The sequence below is a fragment of the Pseudopodoces humilis genome, chromosome 26, assembly GCF_049639895.1.
Source record: "Pseudopodoces humilis isolate 2021_Gansu_Grassland_sample_001 chromosome 26, ASM4963989v1, whole genome shotgun sequence".
Taxonomy (NCBI): Eukaryota; Metazoa; Chordata; class Aves; order Passeriformes; family Paridae; genus Pseudopodoces; species Pseudopodoces humilis.
The window spans coordinates 1458118-1476941 of NC_142225.1; the positions used below are offsets into that span (position 1 = coordinate 1458118).

At 58.6% G+C, this 18824-nt stretch overlaps 2 protein-coding genes across 3 annotated transcripts in view; both read right to left on the reverse strand.

Annotated features, from left to right (window-relative positions):
- Nucleotides 1-1665: 1665 nt before the first annotated feature.
- On the reverse strand, nt 1666-6458 carry ELF3 (E74 like ETS transcription factor 3). The gene is made up of 9 exons (XM_005530179.3): nt 6310-6458; nt 5440-5608; nt 4601-4822; nt 4306-4389; nt 4099-4212; nt 3885-3974; nt 3219-3335; nt 2865-3060; nt 1666-2751 (listed from the first exon to the last, which is right to left on the reverse strand). The coding sequence occupies exons 2-9, from the start codon at nt 5600-5602 to the stop codon at nt 2631-2633; spliced, it is 1107 nt and encodes a 368-aa protein (XP_005530236.1). The 5' UTR covers nt 5603-5608; nt 6310-6458; the 3' UTR covers nt 1666-2630.
- Nucleotides 6459-11263: 4805 nt separating this feature from the next.
- The window catches only part of KIF21B (kinesin family member 21B), a 46268-nt gene continuing 38707 nt past the window's right edge, over nt 11264-18824 (reverse strand). For both annotated transcript variants that reach the window (XM_088066983.1, XM_014258971.2), the window contains one exon: nt 11264-18423. In XM_088066983.1, coding sequence (XP_087923109.1) covers nt 18369-18423 — 55 coding nt within the window. In that variant the 3' untranslated portion in view covers nt 11264-18368. The remainder of the gene's footprint in view (nt 18424-18824) is intronic.

Here is an 18824-nt window from a genome sequence, read left to right on the forward strand (position 1 = left end):
ATGGGTCTGGTCCATGGGCATCTTCTGCCCCTGCCAAGCAGGTGGGTCATGCCCTTGATGTTGCTGCAGCATCTCTAGGAGGGTGCTCAAGCCACCAACCTCACAGGTTGAGCTGAGGTCAGGCAGATGGGGAGCAATTCCAGCTGCTTCAGCCAGCACAGCTCATGGGGGACAGCCCAGATGGTCTGTTTGAGACCTTGCTTTGAAAGGTTTACTGCTCTCTCTGGTAATCCTGCAAGTGCTGGATGGGGATGTTGAACTGCCATGGCTCTGGCAGTAATGAAGGGCAGTAGGGGAGCAAGGGCAGATAGAACAGGGAGACTGGTTTTAAATTAATAAAGCAGAGATTTAGATTAGATATTAGGAAAAAATTCTTCCCTGTGGGTATGGTGAGACCCTGGCACAGGTTGCTCAGCTCAGCTGTAGCTGCCCCTTCCCTGGAAGTGTTCAAGGCCAGGCTGGACAGGGCTTGCAGCAACCTGGACGAGTGAAAAGTGTCCCTGCCCATGGCAGGGTGTGGGATGAGATGAGCTGTATGTCCCCTACCAACCCAAAGTGTTCTAGGATTCTGTGATAAATGGCTGGATCCCCCTGTCAAAAATGCATCTCAGGCTTTGCAAAGCACCTTTACTGTCCAGGCAGCAAAACCTCCCTTCATCCTCCTGCTGGTGGCCTGGCTTCTTTCCTTAGTCCCTCCAAGCAGCAGCTGAAACCATTCAGAAGGATGTGGCACAGCTTTTGCCTGGGCATCCCAGACCTGGTCCAGCTCCAAGCTCAGAGGACAAGTCCCAGAGCTTTTCTCTTTGGGGATGAGCAGGAACTGAGCAGTGTGCCCCCATTCAGCAGGTGCTGGGCACCAGCAGAAGGTCAGGGCAGCACCAGGATCCTCTGGTGCCCAGCAGTGTTCAGAGACACTCACTGTGAAATGCAGGGTGTGCCAGCCCAGAGCCACTGCTGCTTGCCACCTTCATGGTAGAAATGTAGCAGCGAGTCTGTTTAGCCTCCAGCACCCTGAATTCCTTCTTGCCACCCCAAGACAGATCCTGTAGGTCAGAGAGATCATCTCAGCACCCCTGAGACAACCTCCCGGCCTCCTCACAGCTGGGCTGGATGGGGGAGGCAAGATGGCATTGGGCAAGAAAGGGAACATGATGTGTTTGGGCTGCTCACACTGCCAGGTGATTGCAGTCCCCCCTCCTGAGATGTGGTCCTTGTGCCACCCAGGTCTTGGAAGAGGCCAGAAAACAGCCAGGCTGGAAGATGAGCAAGCATTAATTGTACTGCAGTGCCTGTGCTGCTGCTCAGCACCCCTTCACGTCACCCTGGCCAGAGAGAGGCTGAAGGTCCTCCCACAGGCTGTGACTGGCTATTAATGTGGAGGCTGTTGAGAGATTCCCTTCCCCAGATCACCCAGGGCTTTGCTGCCCATCAGCCTGCAGCTGGTGAACTCTGGCTTGGGGCCAGTGCTCCAGGAAAGGCCAGAATTCCAGAGGGGTCTCAGGAGGGCCAGGGTTTAGGAGGGGGGTGAGATGCCCCTCCATGGGTGGCTTTGAGCCTGTCCTGGGACTGTGCCAGGATGGCCAGGCAGGACAGGGTGGCAGACATCCCAAGTAACACAAGCCTGGTCCTCACCATGTGTTTAAGAAAAATGAGATTACAGGTAGGTACAAAAACCCAACAAACCAACAATTTATTAATCTTATATTCACACTCAAAAAGGAGGAAACCACATGCACCTGGTGGGTGCCTGGCTGGGTTGGCATCCCCTTCTGTGGCTGGCACAGCACCAGTCTGTGCCCTGTGACATCACTTCAGTCCAGCTGAGCATCAGCACCTGCCACCACACACCTGTGTGCCCCACAGCACACACTCTCACACAGGAACATCTTACTCATGAAAAAATAGATCTGTGCATTCACTCTCTGTTTTTTTGGGATCTTACATAAATTAGAAGCTACTTTTAGGGAAAAGGCCTGTCTCTAGCCACAGCCTGGGCTGGAAATGCAGCATGGCCCTGCTGTCCCACATCCTCTTCACACTCACTGAGGGCTTTCTGGGGCCGGGTGAAGCTCCACAATGTTCCCATCTTCTCTCAGCAGGTGCCACACTGAGAAGCTGCTACACAAAGTGGGTCTCACCCTACCCACATGCAGTGAGCAGGACAGGGGGCACCTTCAGCACGGTGCAAGCAGTGAGAAGGAAGGCCCCACAGCTGGGACAAGCTCTGTTCAGTCACAGGTGATACAGATGTGCTGCTCCTCTGCCCAGGCAGGAGGTGGCTGACAGCAGGAGACCTGCTGGGCTCTCACAGTGGGGCTTGAACTTCTCTTCCCCGTTTCATCTGGTCAGGCTCTGAAACAGCCACAGTCCCCACGGCTCCAACTGGAGGTACGAATCCAGCAAGGGCAGTCACAGTTTGGAATAACCTACTGGAGCCAAACTATTGGCTCTGAAGACCTCGGTGCTGGCAGTCACCCGCACACACGAGCGTGCCCACGCGAGGGTCAGAATTCCACACGCTGCATGGGGCGGCAGCTTCCAGATCCAGCTGCAGGCAAAGTTTCCTGTCAAGGAGCCCAGCTCAGGGCTGGCCCTGAGGGGCTTATCAGACCCTGGCTCATCCAGGACTCCTACAGCTCCTTGTTCCTGTTGAGCACTTCCTCTTCCTTCCAGCCGCTGGAGTTCTTCCCAAACTTGTACACCAGCCGCCGTCCATCGACTCTCTCCAAGATCTCTCGTTTGTAGTAATATCTGTGGGAGACAGAGGTGGAATCAGGGCTCTGGATGCAGCCCCAGGCATTGAGGAGCTGCTGGAGGCTGAGCCCAGTGGAGCAGGTCCCCCCAAGACAGGGCAGGGCTCTTACCGCATGGCTCTGCTCAGCTTCTCGTAGGTCATGCTGCTGTTTTTCTTCTTCTGGCCCCAGAGCTGAGCCACAGCTTCCGAGCGCAGGAACTTGAAGACGCCCTCCTGCCGGTCCTCCCACTTCATCAGCCCCTTGTTCAGCTCGGGGTGGATCAGGATGTCCCGGATGAACTCCCACAGGTGGGTACCTCTCGGGGCTGAAAGGGGAGATCGAGCTGTAAAGGGGGGATGCTCCTGCAGCTCCTTGGACCTTTGGATTACCCTAAGCCCCCCTGCCAAGGCCCTTCCTCCCATCATTCCCCATGAAGCCAAGAGAAGGAGGCAGTCCAGGCTCTGGGCTGAAGGGTTCACTTACAGTGCTTGCTCTTCCGGTTCTCCAGGCAGTCTCTGCTCTCCTTGCTCAGTTTTCGGGGCCGTCCCCGTTTCCTCTTGCCATGTTTGCTGTCCCCTTTTTTGCTGCCTGAAAAGTGGTCTGTGCACACAGAGAGGGGCACACGTCAGGCTGGGCAGCACATGCTGGGCTGCAGCCCCCCCCCGTCCTCCTGGGGACCAGAAGCACCCTCTTTTCAGGCCCAGGTACCAGGGAAATACCCCTGAGCGCAAGGTCACCCCATTCCCTCTAGCCTCATTCCACCCTCATCCCTGGCACTATGCTTAGGGCAGCATGCTGCTCCTTCCCCAGGCCCTACTGCTTCCTTGCATTCCTGGTGTTCCCAGTATCATCACCAGCTGGGATCAATACCAAACACTGATTTCTGTGCCCCAGATCCCTGGCTGCATTCTTCACCCATCTGCCACCACCCACCCCTTCCCACCAGGATCACCACTGCCAGCTATCCCAGCCCTGCCCATCACCCTGCTCAGTGGAGAGAAACAGAGCACTCAGGGAGGCCTTTCCCTCCTTCCCCATGTGAGGATGGGTGTTCAGGTGCTGTCCCTAAATCATTGCCAGGTAGGAAGTGCAGAACTGCCCAGGAGCCAGCCCTCCCCTCCCAGCTCCTGGCTGAAGCAAACAACTCACCATCAGGGAAGAGCTTTGATTCTGCAGGGTCGAGGTCAAGGTCACTTCCACCGGAGTCCTGAGAGTTGGGGCTGTGGGACATCACAGGCCCTGAGAGGCAAAGGATCAGGGCTCAGACCACTGAGCATCTGAAGGCTTTTCCCCCTAGTTCCCACCGCTTCCCCTACCTCCAGACTGCTGCAAGACCCAAAGCCACCCTTGTCAAAACACTGACCTGAGACATCAGAGCTGCCTGGGGACAAGGCACCCGGCAAGCAGGTGAAGTCTGTGAAAGGGTTTGTGGGCTTTAAGTCCTCCAGGGAGTCCTTGGCACAGGGATTTCCCAGCTCTGGAAGGAGCAGAAAAGGGAAGAAGGGGTTAGCCTTGCTACCGTCAGTATGTGATCCCTGGGGAAAAGACTTGACCAGGACCTCCCTCTTACCCAGGTGGCTGGAGTTCAGGAAGGTCTGGGAAGTGGCATCCTCCTTTTCCAGCAAATCAATGATCCAGTTCAGCTCATCAGAGGCTACAGAGGTGAAGGACTGAGATTAGCAATGCCTGTTCCATATGAAGGGGAATAGTGCACACTGGCAGCTGAGCCCAGCCATGCTTGGACTCTGGTCTGTGCCCCCACACCCTCCCAGGCAGCTGCAGGGGGTCCTGGGCTAGTGGAGGGCTCTCAAACTCATTCTTCAAGCTGCCAGGCCTGCAGATGAAGGAGACCTTGCTACACTCACTGATCTCGTGCAGGCGGTCGTAGAGCTCATCCCCCAAGGGCCCAAAGATGTGGCGCATCTGGTCCCTGCTGCAGTGGCAGAGCGTGTGCCCATCCATGTTGCAGCAGGAGAAGTCGATGGAGCTGGCGTCGTACTTGTTCTTCTCCACGTGGTAGCTGATCCACTCCAGCACCTGCACCTTGCTCCAGGAGTAGGGGAGCTCACTGAACCACTCTGGCTTGTCTGCAAGGGACGGGGAGCGGGCTCAGAGCAGGGTGCCAGCACCGTGTGCCTCGTGTGGGCTCCCGCTGGCCACGGGACACCTGGTCTGGCCCAGTGGCAGTCCTGCAGGACACAGCAGGCCCTGCACTTGAAGAGCTATGGGACTAAAGTGTCCTTAGTGCCCTGCCCTGCAGGCAGCAATGACCCCACGCTCAGTTTCGGTGCCATTTGACCTGTTTGTGCCTGTGGAGTGATCCACCCAGCTCTGCTGGTGTGATTCTCAGGCCTCCCTGAGCACCATCACATGATGGTCCCCCATCACCAGGGCTGTCCTTCCAGTGTGCTCCTGGTGAGCCCTGGCAGCCTGTCCCCTCTGCTGGGCCATGGGAGGAGGACAGTGATTCCCCCATCTCCTGTATAAACCAGATGTGCTGCCGGCAGCCATACCTTGTGCCACCCAGGGTGCCCTCCCACGGCCTTTTGGCTTTTCCCTGGGGAAACTGAGGCATGGTGCAAGCTGCTGACCTGTCCCAGTGGGACGAGGACCTTGCAGTGCTGTTCCCAGCCAGTGGCACTGCCTCACAAGTGGCCCATGTCCCGGCTCCCCGGTGCCACCACTGCCACTCCCCCGGTCCTACCTGTGTTCTGCGCTGGGGGCTGGCTGGTGGGGAGGCTAAGCCCCAGGTTGCTGTCATCCCCAAGGTTTCCCAGCATGTCCAGGGTTGGCTGCACCTCATCTGGCTGGTACATGGCGCTGATGTAGTTGGAGAAGATGTTGCTGATCTCACAAGATCCTGCCATGGAGCTCTGTGCCGAGAGACGACAGTGAGCACCGGCCCCGTGGAGGGACCCAGAGGGACCCAGGCCCGCAGCACCTGCAGCACCCCAGAGTCAGGCTGGGTGAGGTCAGGCTGTCCCTCCCTCCACCCATCGTCACCTCTCAGGTCACTTGTGCAGAAATATGCACCCAGCACCTGCTGGCTGGGGCTGGGGCCTGACTCACCTCCTCCTCAGGGGCCAGCAGAGAGGGAGGCTGAGCCGGAGCCAGCCGGGGACCTGGCGTCCCTCAGCTTGGGAAGAGCCCTGTCCCCAGCAGCCTGGCCTCACCCTGCTGGCAGCCAGCAAGAGGTGACAGCGAGCAGGTGGCCGGCAGGGACCGGTGACACACAGCCCCTCCGTGGGTCGGGGGCTTCGGCCACTCCTGGGCCCCATGGCTGGGCCCGCTGCCCAGGGCCGTGCCAGCAGCTCCAATCCTCTCAGCCATCGCACCAAGCGCATCCCAATCACTGCAGCCTCCCGGCCCTCACAAAAAACCAACTCGTGCCGTCCTCTTTACAAACCCTGGGGGCTGGGGGGGAGCTGCCGGCCCCCAAAGGGAGAGCAAACGTGGAGCGAGGAAAGGCCAAAGAGCATCCCCCGGTGAGAGCCAAGGTGCGCGGGGAGGAGAGCAAAGCGGCTGTCCTGGCCTCAGGGACGTCAACAGGCCTCGGCAAAAAAAGCTTTGGTACCTTCTGTGGTGGCAATTCCAGGAACGGCGAGTAATCCAGAGAGGAGCGAGGGGAGACGGAGCCCGGCTGGCCACTAGGCACTGCTCATGGGCCCCGGGAGGCTGGTGCCGATGGGCAAGCCCTGCCCGTGCCTCGGCTTTTATAGCTTGGGCGGTGTAACAATCTGGCAGCCCGAGGGGAATTCCAGCCCCAAACGTTCATGCTCCCAGATCCAGGTGATTTGCATAATATGAAGCACCGGGTCCCAGCCCTGCGCTGCCTTGCCGGGAAATCTGGGCTGGCCAGTTTAATCATTGCCAGAGCAATGCCCCACCGCTGCCCGGAGTTTCACCCACGCTGCCTTCACGGGCTCTTCTCTTGCCAGCTCGTGTTTGTTTGCTCACAGCAGCAGGTTCACTCAGCTCCCGCAGCCAAAAACACCCGTGGGGTCGGGGCGGGCCCTGGGGACCACAGATCCCTACCTGGGGTTCGCCTGTGGCGACAGAGGCAAGACATTGCCCCTGGCCAGGTGGGGCCAGGTGGGCAGCCCAGCCCTGGAGCAGGTGTGGGTGCCCTGGCCATGCCTGGAGCAGGTGTGGGTGCCCCGGCCATCCCTGGTGCAGGTGTGGGTGCCCTGGCCATCCCTGGAGCAGGTGTGGGTGCCCTGGCCATCCCTGGTGCAGGTGTGGGTGCCCTGGCCATGCCTGGAGCAGGTGTGGGTGCCCCGGCCATCCCTGGTGCAGGTGTGGGTGCCCTGGCCATGCCTGGAGCAGGTGTGGGTGCCCCGGCCATCCCTGGAACAGGTGTGGGTGCCCTGGCCATGCCTGGAACACGGGTTTGGATGGCACAGATCTCTCAGAGGGTCTCAGTGACCGAGCAGGACAAACGCTGGGCACAGGGCCCGTGCTGGGAGCAGGACTCGGGTGGGGACAGGTGGGGACAGGTGGGGATATCTTTGTGGGGATAGAGCAGAGACCCAGCAAGTGCCTGAGAGTTGCTGCTCTGTCAGAACGGGTCCATTTCTGCCTGGGGGAGGTCTGGGCCGGGCTGCAGAGCCATGGCAGGCACACACACTCACCAGGGATAAGGCAGGGCTGTGGGATGTATGTGGGGAAGTACCTTTGCTCTTGCCCCTCTGGCCTCGGGCAGGGGGACCTGGGGCCCTTTTGAGGTAGAATTCCTGCTGGCTTTAGCCCTGTGCTGGCAAGGGAGCCCCAGGCCAGTCCCGGCCAAAGCTGGGGCACCCCTCTGCCTGGTTCTGGTTCTTTGCCGAGCCAGCCGTGTCCATGCCACGTGTAGGCTGAGGCAGCCCTGGGCACCTGGGAGCAGAGCAGACCTTGGCATCACACAGCTGCCTCCTTGTCCCTTCAGGATCCTCATCACTTTCAAACCTGGCAGCAAACCATCTCCCGTGACAGCGTGGTGACAGACCGCTGCAAACATGGATACTCCAGCTTGGCACATGGAGCAGCAAGGACAGGGTGCCTCGTGTCCTGTCCCTCGTGTCACATCCCCAGGCCCTGGGGCAGGCAGGGCCAGTGTGCCAGCCAGGAGGAGCCGGGTCCCAGCAGCTGATCACCTACCCCAGCTTCATTCCTCCACAGCTAAGTCACGAGTGCTGGGTGCTGCCAGGCCCTTCTGTTTCCTGGACACAGCATCCCACAGGGACATCCCCATGGCAGGGAGCAGCCCCGTCTGTCACCGCCGCAGGGCGAGCCTGGGCCACCAGGGAAAGCAGCCACAGAGCCTGACCATGCACCCAGCCAGGGACAGAGCCCAGGGCTGCCCCGTGCCCGGGGACCCGGCTGCCCACCGGGCTGTTGGAAAGCTGCCCCTGGATTTTCCACCCACCACTACACTGCAGGTGTCCCTGGAGCAGAGTGGGACGTGCCAGCATTGCTCCATGCCCTGGGCCCCCAGCCAAGGGGTGATGAGGTGGCCGTGTGGCATTTGGGAATCTCCTGCCCGAGCCATGCACAGCCCACCCACCCACAGCTCTTCTCATGCCAGGGGGGTCTGGTGGCTGCCTGGCAGGGCTGTCTGGCACAGACCACCCTGAGCACCCCCTTTCCAGGCCTCTCTTCCCTGCAGACTGTCCTCAGGGAGGCACCACAGCCAGGCCATGTGGCCAGGCAATGCCACCACGGTGGGTGACACCCTCAGCCTCCAGTGTGTGCTTGGCACCACGGGAGCCCTGCAGGCCCTCCTGTGACTCAGCCTGCCCTTTCCTGCCCCTTGGACTTGGGAATCAGGAGGCCAGTGGCTCTGAGCTATCCTCCCCAACCCCCTGTGGGTTCCCCCAGCGTTCCTGCCTGCAGGAATGCCCTTCCTGCCCCTTTGTCCACTGGTGTGCCACAACCTGGGCCCTGTAATGGGCCCTGGGGAGATCACCATGGCCAACACTCCCCAGAGATGCTGAAACACTGTGCTGGGAGCTTGGGAGGGCATAAGCCTCTCCTCAGGTGTCCCCATGGCCTCCCTAAAGCCATGGGGCACAGCAAGGTGCAGAATGGTGCCCATGGGACCCTCCTCTGCCCAGCAGCAGCCACAGCCCTGATGGGCTCAGGGCAACTCCTCCTCGAGCCTGAGGATGGGGGGCACAGGGCTGCCAGCATCTCATCACCAGAGATGGTAGCTCCCAGGGCTGTGTCCCTGCTCTCCCCTTGCTGCTAGCTCTGCACCTTTAGGCACAGGGTGCTGCCAGCCCAGGCTTGGCACCTTGCTGCAGCAAGAAAGGTGGGCAGGAGTGTGGCATGGCATGGTGACATGATGACTGGCAGGGAAAAGTGTCTGTGGTGCCGCGAATGGCTGAGGCACCAGGTGGCACAGGATGCTGTGGTGTCACCTGCCCTGCCAAGGGGGAGTTGTGCCCATGACAGCCCCACATTTGTGACCCAAGGCTGCCGCGTCCCTGGCAGCGCCGTGGAGGGGAGGCTGACACCAATGACAGCCATGCCACAGGCTGAGGGTGATGCAGGGCATCGTGCTGGGGGCTGGGACTGCCATGGGCGCTGCCAACCCCCAGAGAACCTCAGAGCTGGCCTGGCATTGCTCAGGATCAGCTCTGCAGTGTTTGGAAGCCGGGCTGCGGCTCTCGGGGCAGGGGCTGTGTGGAGGGACCGTCCGGGGGTCGGTGTGGGCACAGCCCGCAGCTCCCGCTGCTCTGCTCCGTCTGACCAGTTCAACCAGTGCTGGCTGGCTGGAAAAGGGAAAACGGGAGCCACAGGAGCTGAGCCCGGCGCTGAGGGGTCGCAGGTCCAGCTCGCTGTCCCTCTCCTCACCCTGCCCAGCGGCTTTGGGCTGCAACATCGCTCACCTGGGGGCTCAGCAGGCACCACTGACACCGTGTCGGGCGTGCCCCACCGCAACAGCGCTCCCCGGCAAAGCCCTGCCAGCCTCTCCTCCCTGCATCTCCCCAAAAACCTCCCGCGGCAGGACCCGGCACCTGCCCGACATCCCCCCATCCCGCAGGGCCCCGACATCCTCCGACATCCCCCGACATCCCCCCATCCCGCAGGACCCCGACATCCCCCGACATCCCCCGACATCCCCCCATCCCACAGGACCCCGACATCCCCCGACATCCCCCGACATCCCCCCATCCCACAGGGCCCCGACATCCCCCCACATCCCCCCATCCCGCAGGACCCCGACATCCCCCGACATCCCCCGACATCCCCCCATCCCACAGGGCCCCGACATCCCCCCACATCCCCCCATCCCGCAGGGCCCCGACATCCCCCGACATCCCCCGACATCCCCCCATCCCACAGGACCCCGACATCCCCCCACATCCCCCCATCCCACAGGGCCCCGACATCCCCCCACATCCCCCCATCCCGCAGGACCCCGACATCCCCCGACATCCCCCCATCCCACAGGACCCCGACGTCCCCCGACATCCCCCGACATCCCCCCATCCCGCAGGACCCCGTACCCCCAGCATCTCCCCCCGAACCCCCAGCATCTCCCCCCGCCCCGTGTCCCCCTCGCCGCGCTCCGGGAGCCGCGGTCCCGCAGCCAGCGCTGCCCCCTGCCGGCGGCCCCACGCCACTGCCCCCCTCCCCTCCCCTCCCCTCCCCTCCCCTCCCCTCCCTCCCCTCCCCTCCCCTCCCCTCCCCTCCCCTCCCCTCCCCTCCCCTCCCCTCCCCTCCCCTCCCTCCCCTCCCCTCCCCTCCCCTCCCCTCCCCTCGGGAATTGTTGCGATGCTGCAGGCTCAGGATGCTCTGACACCTGCAGGGGTTGGCGCTGCACCTTCCTCCTCCTCCTCTCCAGGAGAGGGGCAGCCCAGCCGGGCTGAGGCCGGGCTTCCTCCACCTCAGCCTCTGAACCTTCCCCCACGAAGATCAGCTCTGCCCGTGTGGCTGAGGACCTGCTGCCTACAGGGAGCCAGGTCACCTCAGAATCATGGAAATGTTTGTTTGGAAAAGCTAAGATCATCGAGTCCAACCCCAGCTCTGCCATGTTCACCATGAAACCATGTCCCCAAGTGCCACAGCCACACTTTTAAACACTCCCAGGGATGGTGACTCCACCTGGACAGTCTGTGCCAAGGCCTGATCACCCTTTTGGTGCAGAAATTTCCCCCAACACCTGACCTGAACCTCCCTTGTTACAACCTGAGAGTGTTTCCTCTTGTGCAATCTTCTCCCATCCAATGGGCTTATAGAATCACAGAATGGTTTGGGGTGGAAGGGACCTTTAAGGGCCACCACATGTAATCCCCTGTCATGGGGAAAAACACTTTCCACTCCATCAGCCAGAAGGGCTGCAGCCACAGTCCCCTCTCCCCATCCATCCCCCAGCCCCTGGGCCGCACACACGGGAACAGGAGGGGATGGGAGGCTCCTGGCTGTGCCCTTCCCCTCCTCAAAGCCACCTCTGTGCTCTGTCCCTTCATGTCAAGAACATTTTATTTGCAAAGACAAAAAGGCAAGAAACAAACACAGCCATTGAAAAACGTACAGCAGGAGACCACAATAACTTACACTATTTACAGGAACACAGCAAGGTATAAAACACGCACACACCTCGTGCTCTGACAAACCCAGACCCGGGCTGGGCTGCATAACCCCCACAGAGACAACACCAGCCTTCAGAGCAGCTGGCCTCTGGATAAAGCTCCGAGTGTGAAAAGGCATCTGCTGTTGTGCTCCTTGTGCGGAAAGGAGTGACGGAGCAGGTGACACAGTGCTGCAGCTGCCCCAGCCTTGTGGGGCTGGACCTGGGGGTCCCAGGCCAGGAGGAGCAATTGGTAGGAACCAGGGCAGAGCTGTGATGGATGAGGGGACAAGCCCTGGGGCAGGAGGAAGGTGCAGGGCTGTACTGGGAGTTGGGTCTGTGCTGGCCTCTGTCCCAGTTACAGCTGGAGCACCACACAGCACCTGGAGGGGCTGGGGGTCCTTGGCCCTTCCCAGAAGGGTGAGGGGGGGCTCTGAAGGACATGCAGCCTGCAGGAGACAGTGAAGCTCCAGGGAGCCTGTGGAAAGCAAGCTGGAGCCCTGTGCTTGGCAGGGATCGTACCTGGACTCTCTCCAGTGTGGGGCAGGGGAAGGTGTGGGGCACTGGGGGAGCACCGTGGGAAGCAGGCACTGGATTTGTGGCACCAAGGCAGGAGGCAGCAACTGAGACCCCAAAGCAGCTGTGCTCAGAGGTGGGGAGGAACAATGCACCTGGGGGGGACAGGATGGGACCCCAGAGCTGCCGTTCCTCGCAGCTGGCCAGCCCATCCTGCGTCATCAGAGCTGTAGGTGACAGGGAGGGGACACTGCTCAGGAGGGCTCACAGTGCTTTGAGGATCCAGTGCTTTTAGGCTCCTGACTCTTGTCCACCCCAGTTGTGCAAAGCTCTGCTATGGGATAGCCCTGCACCCTCTGCAGAGGCTGGAGCTGGCCCCTGAGTGCTGGGGGTGAGGAGACCCCCAGAGCAAGAGTTAGGCCCTAGGGAAAAAGCGTAACCCGGCAAGTTGAGGAAAGATTGCAGGTATGATCACACCCTTGTCACAAATCAAGGCGCCCAAGGGCAAGGAAAAATGAGGTGCGTGGTACAAAGGCAGCTCCAAAGCGTCCTCGCCCTGGAGGGGCTCTCAGAGGGGCTCTGAGACCACCAGAGCGGATTTCAGTTGTGCAGCCGTGCCCCTGAGCTCCAGGGAGCAGCACAGCACAAAGGGATGGAACAGCTCACCCACAGCAGAGAGCCTTCATCCCAGTGCTCCTCCTCCTCGGAGACCCATGGGGACCTTGTGCTTTACTGTTTGGGAGGACCTGCACCCCAAACTGACCGTGTGGCTCAGAGCTCCCCAGTGTCCCTGTGCCAGGGCAGCCTCAGGCAGGGTGAGCTGGGGGCCCCAGGGCTGCCCTCGCTTACGTTCAGTGCCTGGGACTGAATCTACGTTTGCTGGGAGTGAAAAATCAAACATCACACACCAGAACCAGCTTCTCCCAGAGGCTTTGACAGCACCGAGTCCCTGCTGCCCTGCAGCTGCAGCAGGCTCTGGGAAGTGCTGCTAGTGCCAGCCCATTCCAGCAATGTGCTTTGCACAGACATTTCCCAGTGGAGAAATCCATCACATCCACAGAGAGTATCTGTGAGAGCAAAGGGGGCTGAGCTGAGCCTTTCAGTCCCCTTTCCACCCTTCCATGGGACAAGATGGGAGCCACATCCAGGCTGCCAATCAGCCAAATAACCATCAGCAACACCACAGATCCTCAGACCGTGCATCCCACTGGAAATGGGAGCAAAATCTCGGTGTTGCTGGGGGATCCCACTGCAAAGGTGGGAGCTGGCAGTGCAGGGGACTCCAGCCCTGCTGCCCTGCCCAGGAGGAGGCAGGGAGGGGAACACAGGGGGTGGCTCAGACATGCAGCAAGGTGGGAGTGAGGCCACTTGTCCCCAGGATTAATTCAAGTGTCAAAACCATAGCAATAACAATAATTAAGAGGAAAAAGAAAAACAAAGTCTTACACCACAAACTCCCCACCCCATCCCCAATATGAAACCAAATGACAACAGCACCCAGCTTGCACCGTGAGGTAGCTAAACCAGATCAACACCCAAAAAATGCTCTTCTGCATGAGAAACATCAACCCACACAGGTACTAAGACCTAAACACACACACACACACACAGACACACGGAGCTAGGGGATCACAGTCACCCCTGTCCTGGTTCCAGCCAGGACAGAGTTAATTTTTGCAGTAGCCAGGAGGGGATGTGGCCAGAACCCAGAGGTTCTTCTGTACCACCTCACATCATTGCTGGGGCAGGGGGAAGGGAGTCTCTTCCAGGGAGAAGGGATCTCTTCCATTCAGGGCAGTGTGCACTTTGGTGAGCATTTTGCATGATTTGCTCTCTTTTGTACACTTCTGTCACTAATATTGTTGCTGTTAATTTTCCTTCTCTCACTGCTGTTTCCAGTTAATTGTTCCTGTCTCAGACTGTGATGTTTTTACCTTTTGTGCCTTCAATTCTCTTCTCCATTCCACCGTGGGGAAGGAAGGAGGTGGGGGCTGTGGCAGCACACGGTTGTAGTGGGAACACTGCATTGGGTAATACCATTTCTAAACCACAACAGCTTTTTTTTTGGCATCCAAGGTAGGGCTTGAATGGTTGAGATAAAAACAGATCTGCCCAGAGTGGGTTGGAAACAAATTTGATCTAAACATTTTCTGTATTAGCTACTGAGCCACGGGTCAAAATGTCACTTGGTCTGCTCATGTGGGTACCTAAGCCTGTACACATTTCTCCATGTTCCCATCACAGTGCTCTTTCTCACAGCAGGGACAGGGATCAGGATTGCTCTGTTGATGGACTGTGGGATATCAGTTTATGATATGATAACATCAAGGGCAATGAGAGATATTTGGGATATGTCTTGAGTGTTGCTCTTCTACCCTTACCTCGGGCACTGCCTTTGGCAGTCCATTAATAACCAGCATGAGCAACCCATGGGGGGAACAGGGGAGGATTATTTCCCCCAGTCTTGTACCCTCTCTTCCTCCTTGAGGCCTGTTAAAACAGCTTTTGAGGTTCTGAATTCCCTTTGGATGTTAAGGAAATTGTATTTTTGCCAGATCTCCTTAGTACAGTTCACATAATCTTTGGATTCAAGAAAGAAATTTCTAAGGAGGTTATTCAGAGATCGACCCTGATGGGGACTAGTCATGACTGGCACGGAATGTGGGAGAAAACGGGCCACTTTTGGAAGAAATTCTCTCCTCCAATGGTTTGGAAGTGTCCCCCTGAACAAGAGGCTGTAGAAGTGACAGAGCACTCGCAAGGAGAATGCTGTGGCAGCTCCAGTGAGGAGCGACTCACTGCAGTGTGCTGGGCCCTGCTCAGCATTTATCAGACACTGCTTTTCACCAGACAGCACCCTCAGGGGGAGGAGAGGGAAGCAGAGCACCCTGGCCACTCAAACTGCACCTGAACCACAGGAACAAGCAGTGCTGGCAGCAGTCACCCCTATACAGAAAAGGAAATCCAAGACCAAATCAGTTTGCATAGAGAGGGATAAAGAGGAAGCAGGACCCTCACAACAGGAGGAAGAGGCAGGGCTGGAGATAATGACCCAGTCCCTATCCCCAGGTGAGCTGAGATGTGAAGGGATGTCAGCTGCCAGTCGGGTCACTGGGATACAGCAGCCCACGCTATGGAACCAGATGGAAGTGAAGCCAGGACTGGGATCCCTGTCCTGGGATGTGAGCAGTACAAGGGGACTGGGGACAGAAACTCCCAGCCTCTGGAGCCAACTCCTGTCTTGAGGGAAAGGTGCTCCCGCAAGGATGATCGAGTAGTGCACCCAAGCAGGTGGAACACCATGGAGAAGGCAGCCAGTGCCTGAGGGAATGGGCTGTGCTAGAGGGAATCCCTAGGGATTCAAATAACCAGCAGAGCCCTGTGGATGCAGGTGGGGTCCAGTGTGCACAGTCCATGTGGCAGAAGGGTGTACAGAGCACGGGCTCATTGGCACTGATGGCATCAGGAGAACAGTGTTAAAGGTGGCTTCCCCAACTCTGATGATCAAGATCATCTCTTTTCCTTCCTACCAACCTGTGTCTCACCTGTGTAAAAAGACTGACTGTGGAGCAGCCCACAGACTGAGGAAATGTCCCATGTGCCACTGGTACAGACCAGTCTCTGCTGTTGGGAGCAACTGCCCCCCTCTTGAGAGAGGGGACACACCACAAGGCAACCTATGGTTTTACCTGCAGGAGCACGGAGAGGACAAGAGCAAGTGGGATGGGAAACCCACCCTGGCAGCACGGGTGTGTGAGCTGAGAGGAAAAACAACTGCAGGAAATGCTCCAAGAATAAATACCACTCCAGTTTCCAGTGGGCACTTCCTCCCACTGCAAGAAGTGAGCAGCGAGTGCCATAAGAGCCAGAGGGGCTCCAGCCAGGTGGGGAGAGCAGCAACGGGCTCAGTGCGGGTCCAAGGCTGGCACAGCAGATCCACAGGAGTATAAGGCTTTACACACAATGTACCCTGCTGCCACTGAGATACACAGGGGCAGAACCCATTTCTTCTCTTCTGGAAGCATGCCTGCAGTCAGGTCATGGGCTCCATTCTGCATGTGAATAATTCTCTCTTTTTTATACTTTTGTTATTATTATTGTTGCTGTTTTACTGTTTTCTACCTCAGGGCTGTTTCCAGTAAATTGCTCTTATCTCAACCCCTGATCCTCATCTTTTGTGCCTGCACCCTGCTGGGGATGGGGATGGGTGCACAGTTTCAGTGGGAGCACTAAATTGGAGAATACTATTCCTAAATCAGGACAGCTCTCACTTCAACCCCCCCTACCTCAGGACACCAATGCCTCAGCATCAGCTCTCTCCCTCCACGGGCTGGGAGAGCCCTGAAGCCCCTCAAAGCACTGCTGGATACAGCAGCAAGAGAGGCTCAGCATCATCCAGGACTGCTCACTCAGCCCTGAACACCAAACAGGCACTTGCAGCCTGCACACAGCAAGGTGTTGGTGGCACAAGGAAGGCAGGTGTGACCCTTCCCCCACGGCAGCAGGGAGCAGTAAAGGCTCCAGGGCAGGCACTGGAGATCTCAGAGCAGACAGAGACTCACACACAACACCACTCACAGCCAAACTCTGCCAGAGACACCCCACACACACACAGCCCCTCCAGCCACGCAAAGGATAAACCAGCTGAGCAACGAGTGCAGAAACCCTCTCCAAGACAGGCTTGGGGGGAGACACCTCCTCCAGACCCCCCCATCTGTGTGCTACTGGGTGGTGAAGGGTTTCTGTAGCCTCAGTTCCACAGGTCACACAGGATGGGTGTCCCAACACAGTCACCAGGGCTCAGCCACATTCCCAGGGGACCAGAGACTGTCCTGGGCAGGGTTACACACACACACACACACACACACACACACACGTACCATTTACCCTCCAACAAGGCAAGCCAGCAGGATGGAATTTTCCCAAAAAAGGCAACCCCCTCCCCCACCAAATCAATAAAGATACTCCTTCTTTCATGATGCAGAGGAATCCCCTCACTCCAGCCAGAATACTTTGAACAAGGGCTGGTGGCAGATGACCTGGGGCTTGTCAAGGTATCACCGTGGTTGGAGAGCAGAGGGGAAATGGTCTGTGCTTTATGGGGCAGGTCCTGGAGCCCCTGGCCTCCAAGATCCCAGTTCAGTGCTGGTGGGATCACATGGAGAAATCCTTAACTTTGAGTTCAAGTGCTGCTTCTTCTGTGACAAAGAGGAAAGGAGAGTGTGTGAGGCAAGAACACGCTCCTGGAGGTCTCCTTGGCCATCCCACAAGAGCCCTGGGTGGCCCGGGGCAGGACAGAGCAGGGGATGGGGTCCAGTGGGCCACAGGAGAGATGGAGGGAAGCTCCAGTGTGAGACCAGGGCCTTACCAGCCCCCCTTGAACAGGAGAGACAGGAAAGAGCCTAGAGAATGTTCATCCTTGGGGAAACACTCCTGGGTGGAGCCCCCAGACCCTCAAGGAGATGAGATTGTGCAAGATCACCCACTGCAGGATTGTCCTTTGAGCACAGGGGGAATCAGGGGGCGTGTGCGAGGTCAGGTGTGCAGCCCCTGCCCCTCTGCTCCTGCTGGGTCCTCTCCATCCTGGGATCCATGCAGGCCAGCAGGCCCAACCTGGGCAAGCTCCAGTCCAGGCAGAGGTCCAGGGTCAGAACCTCAGGGAAGGACAGAGCCACAGCAGTGGGGTGACAAATCCAGCCTTGGCTTTTTTGCCCTGTAACCTCAATTCTTGGTTCATTTCTCTGTCTCAAGGAGGTTAACTCGCTGCTGGAATCCACCACAAACCCCTGATGGGGGTCACGATGTCCACAGCAGGCTGGGCAGGTGGGGAAAAGCCCAGAGCCATGTTGAGTTTACACTGGGGTTTGGAGAATGTCAAAGGGAACTGCAGCAGGTCTGTCTGGAAGTTGCCCGATGGAGATCTTCCCAGGCTTGCTGTGCCTCACGAGAGGGAACATGGCAAAGGAGCTTAGAGGTGCAACCCTGTAACCACGGGGGACAGGTCCACAGAGGACAGGGAAGGCTAGGAGTACCAGGAAATCCCTCTGTGGTCCCCACAGCAGAGGTGTCTCACAAGTAATGGCTCCAGAGAAGCACCCTCTGTGTTGTGGTCCTGGCCAGCAGACACCAAATGTCCTCGTGGAATGGAGACAGACTCCTGCAGGAACCAGCCCAGGAGCAGCACAGCACGGCAGAGGCCACGTGAGCCCACAGTGGCAGGAGGGAACTGGGTGTCTCTGAGAAGGAATCAGGGATCTCTGACCCCCACAAGTCCTTACAGCAGGATGGGTGAGAGGAGAGATGAAACATTTCCTGTTCACTGGAGAACCATGGAGAAACCTCAGCTGGAGGGCAGGTGGAGCTGCTGGTGCCCCACAGAGCTGCTTCCTCACAGGAGCTGACAGTGTTCAAAGTACCAGGTGCAGCATTGTCCACCCCGTTGGGTCAGGCACAGAGAAATCCCTGTCCTGGGCTGAGCTCCTGCAGATGACCGGGTCCTGATAGCAGGGGGAGGCACCCTGACCTTCACCCTGCCCCCACGCCTTCCAGTCTTTCTGCAGTTCCTAGTTTGACCCCGCAGGCAACCTCCTCCCACTCCAGAGCTTCACTGTCAAGTCGCTGAGGAACAAAGGTGAGAGGGACAGCATGACCCAGGGGTCGGGGCAGGAGCCCAGGGGCACCATCCCCCGTCCCCCGCCACGGCAGCATGCAGCCCCCCGAACTTCCAGGCCCTTTTCCCCTGGCAGGAGCTTGTCTGATGCACTTTGGGGAGAAGGCAGGCCCAGTGGGGCTCAGCCTCCAGCTCACCCCACTGGCAGCAGCTGGGGACAAAGGGAAATGGTGACCTCCAGGGCTGACCCCACTCCAGGACTCCTTCCCACCTCGAATGAGCTCCAGCTAGGGCCCAGCAGTGATACCCAGGGAGCTGCTTTGCTCCTGGGGGCTGATTTGGGGGTGGCTGCTGACTCCCAACCCACTATCCATGCAAAGGCACGGGCAGGCCATGGCTTCCCACAGAG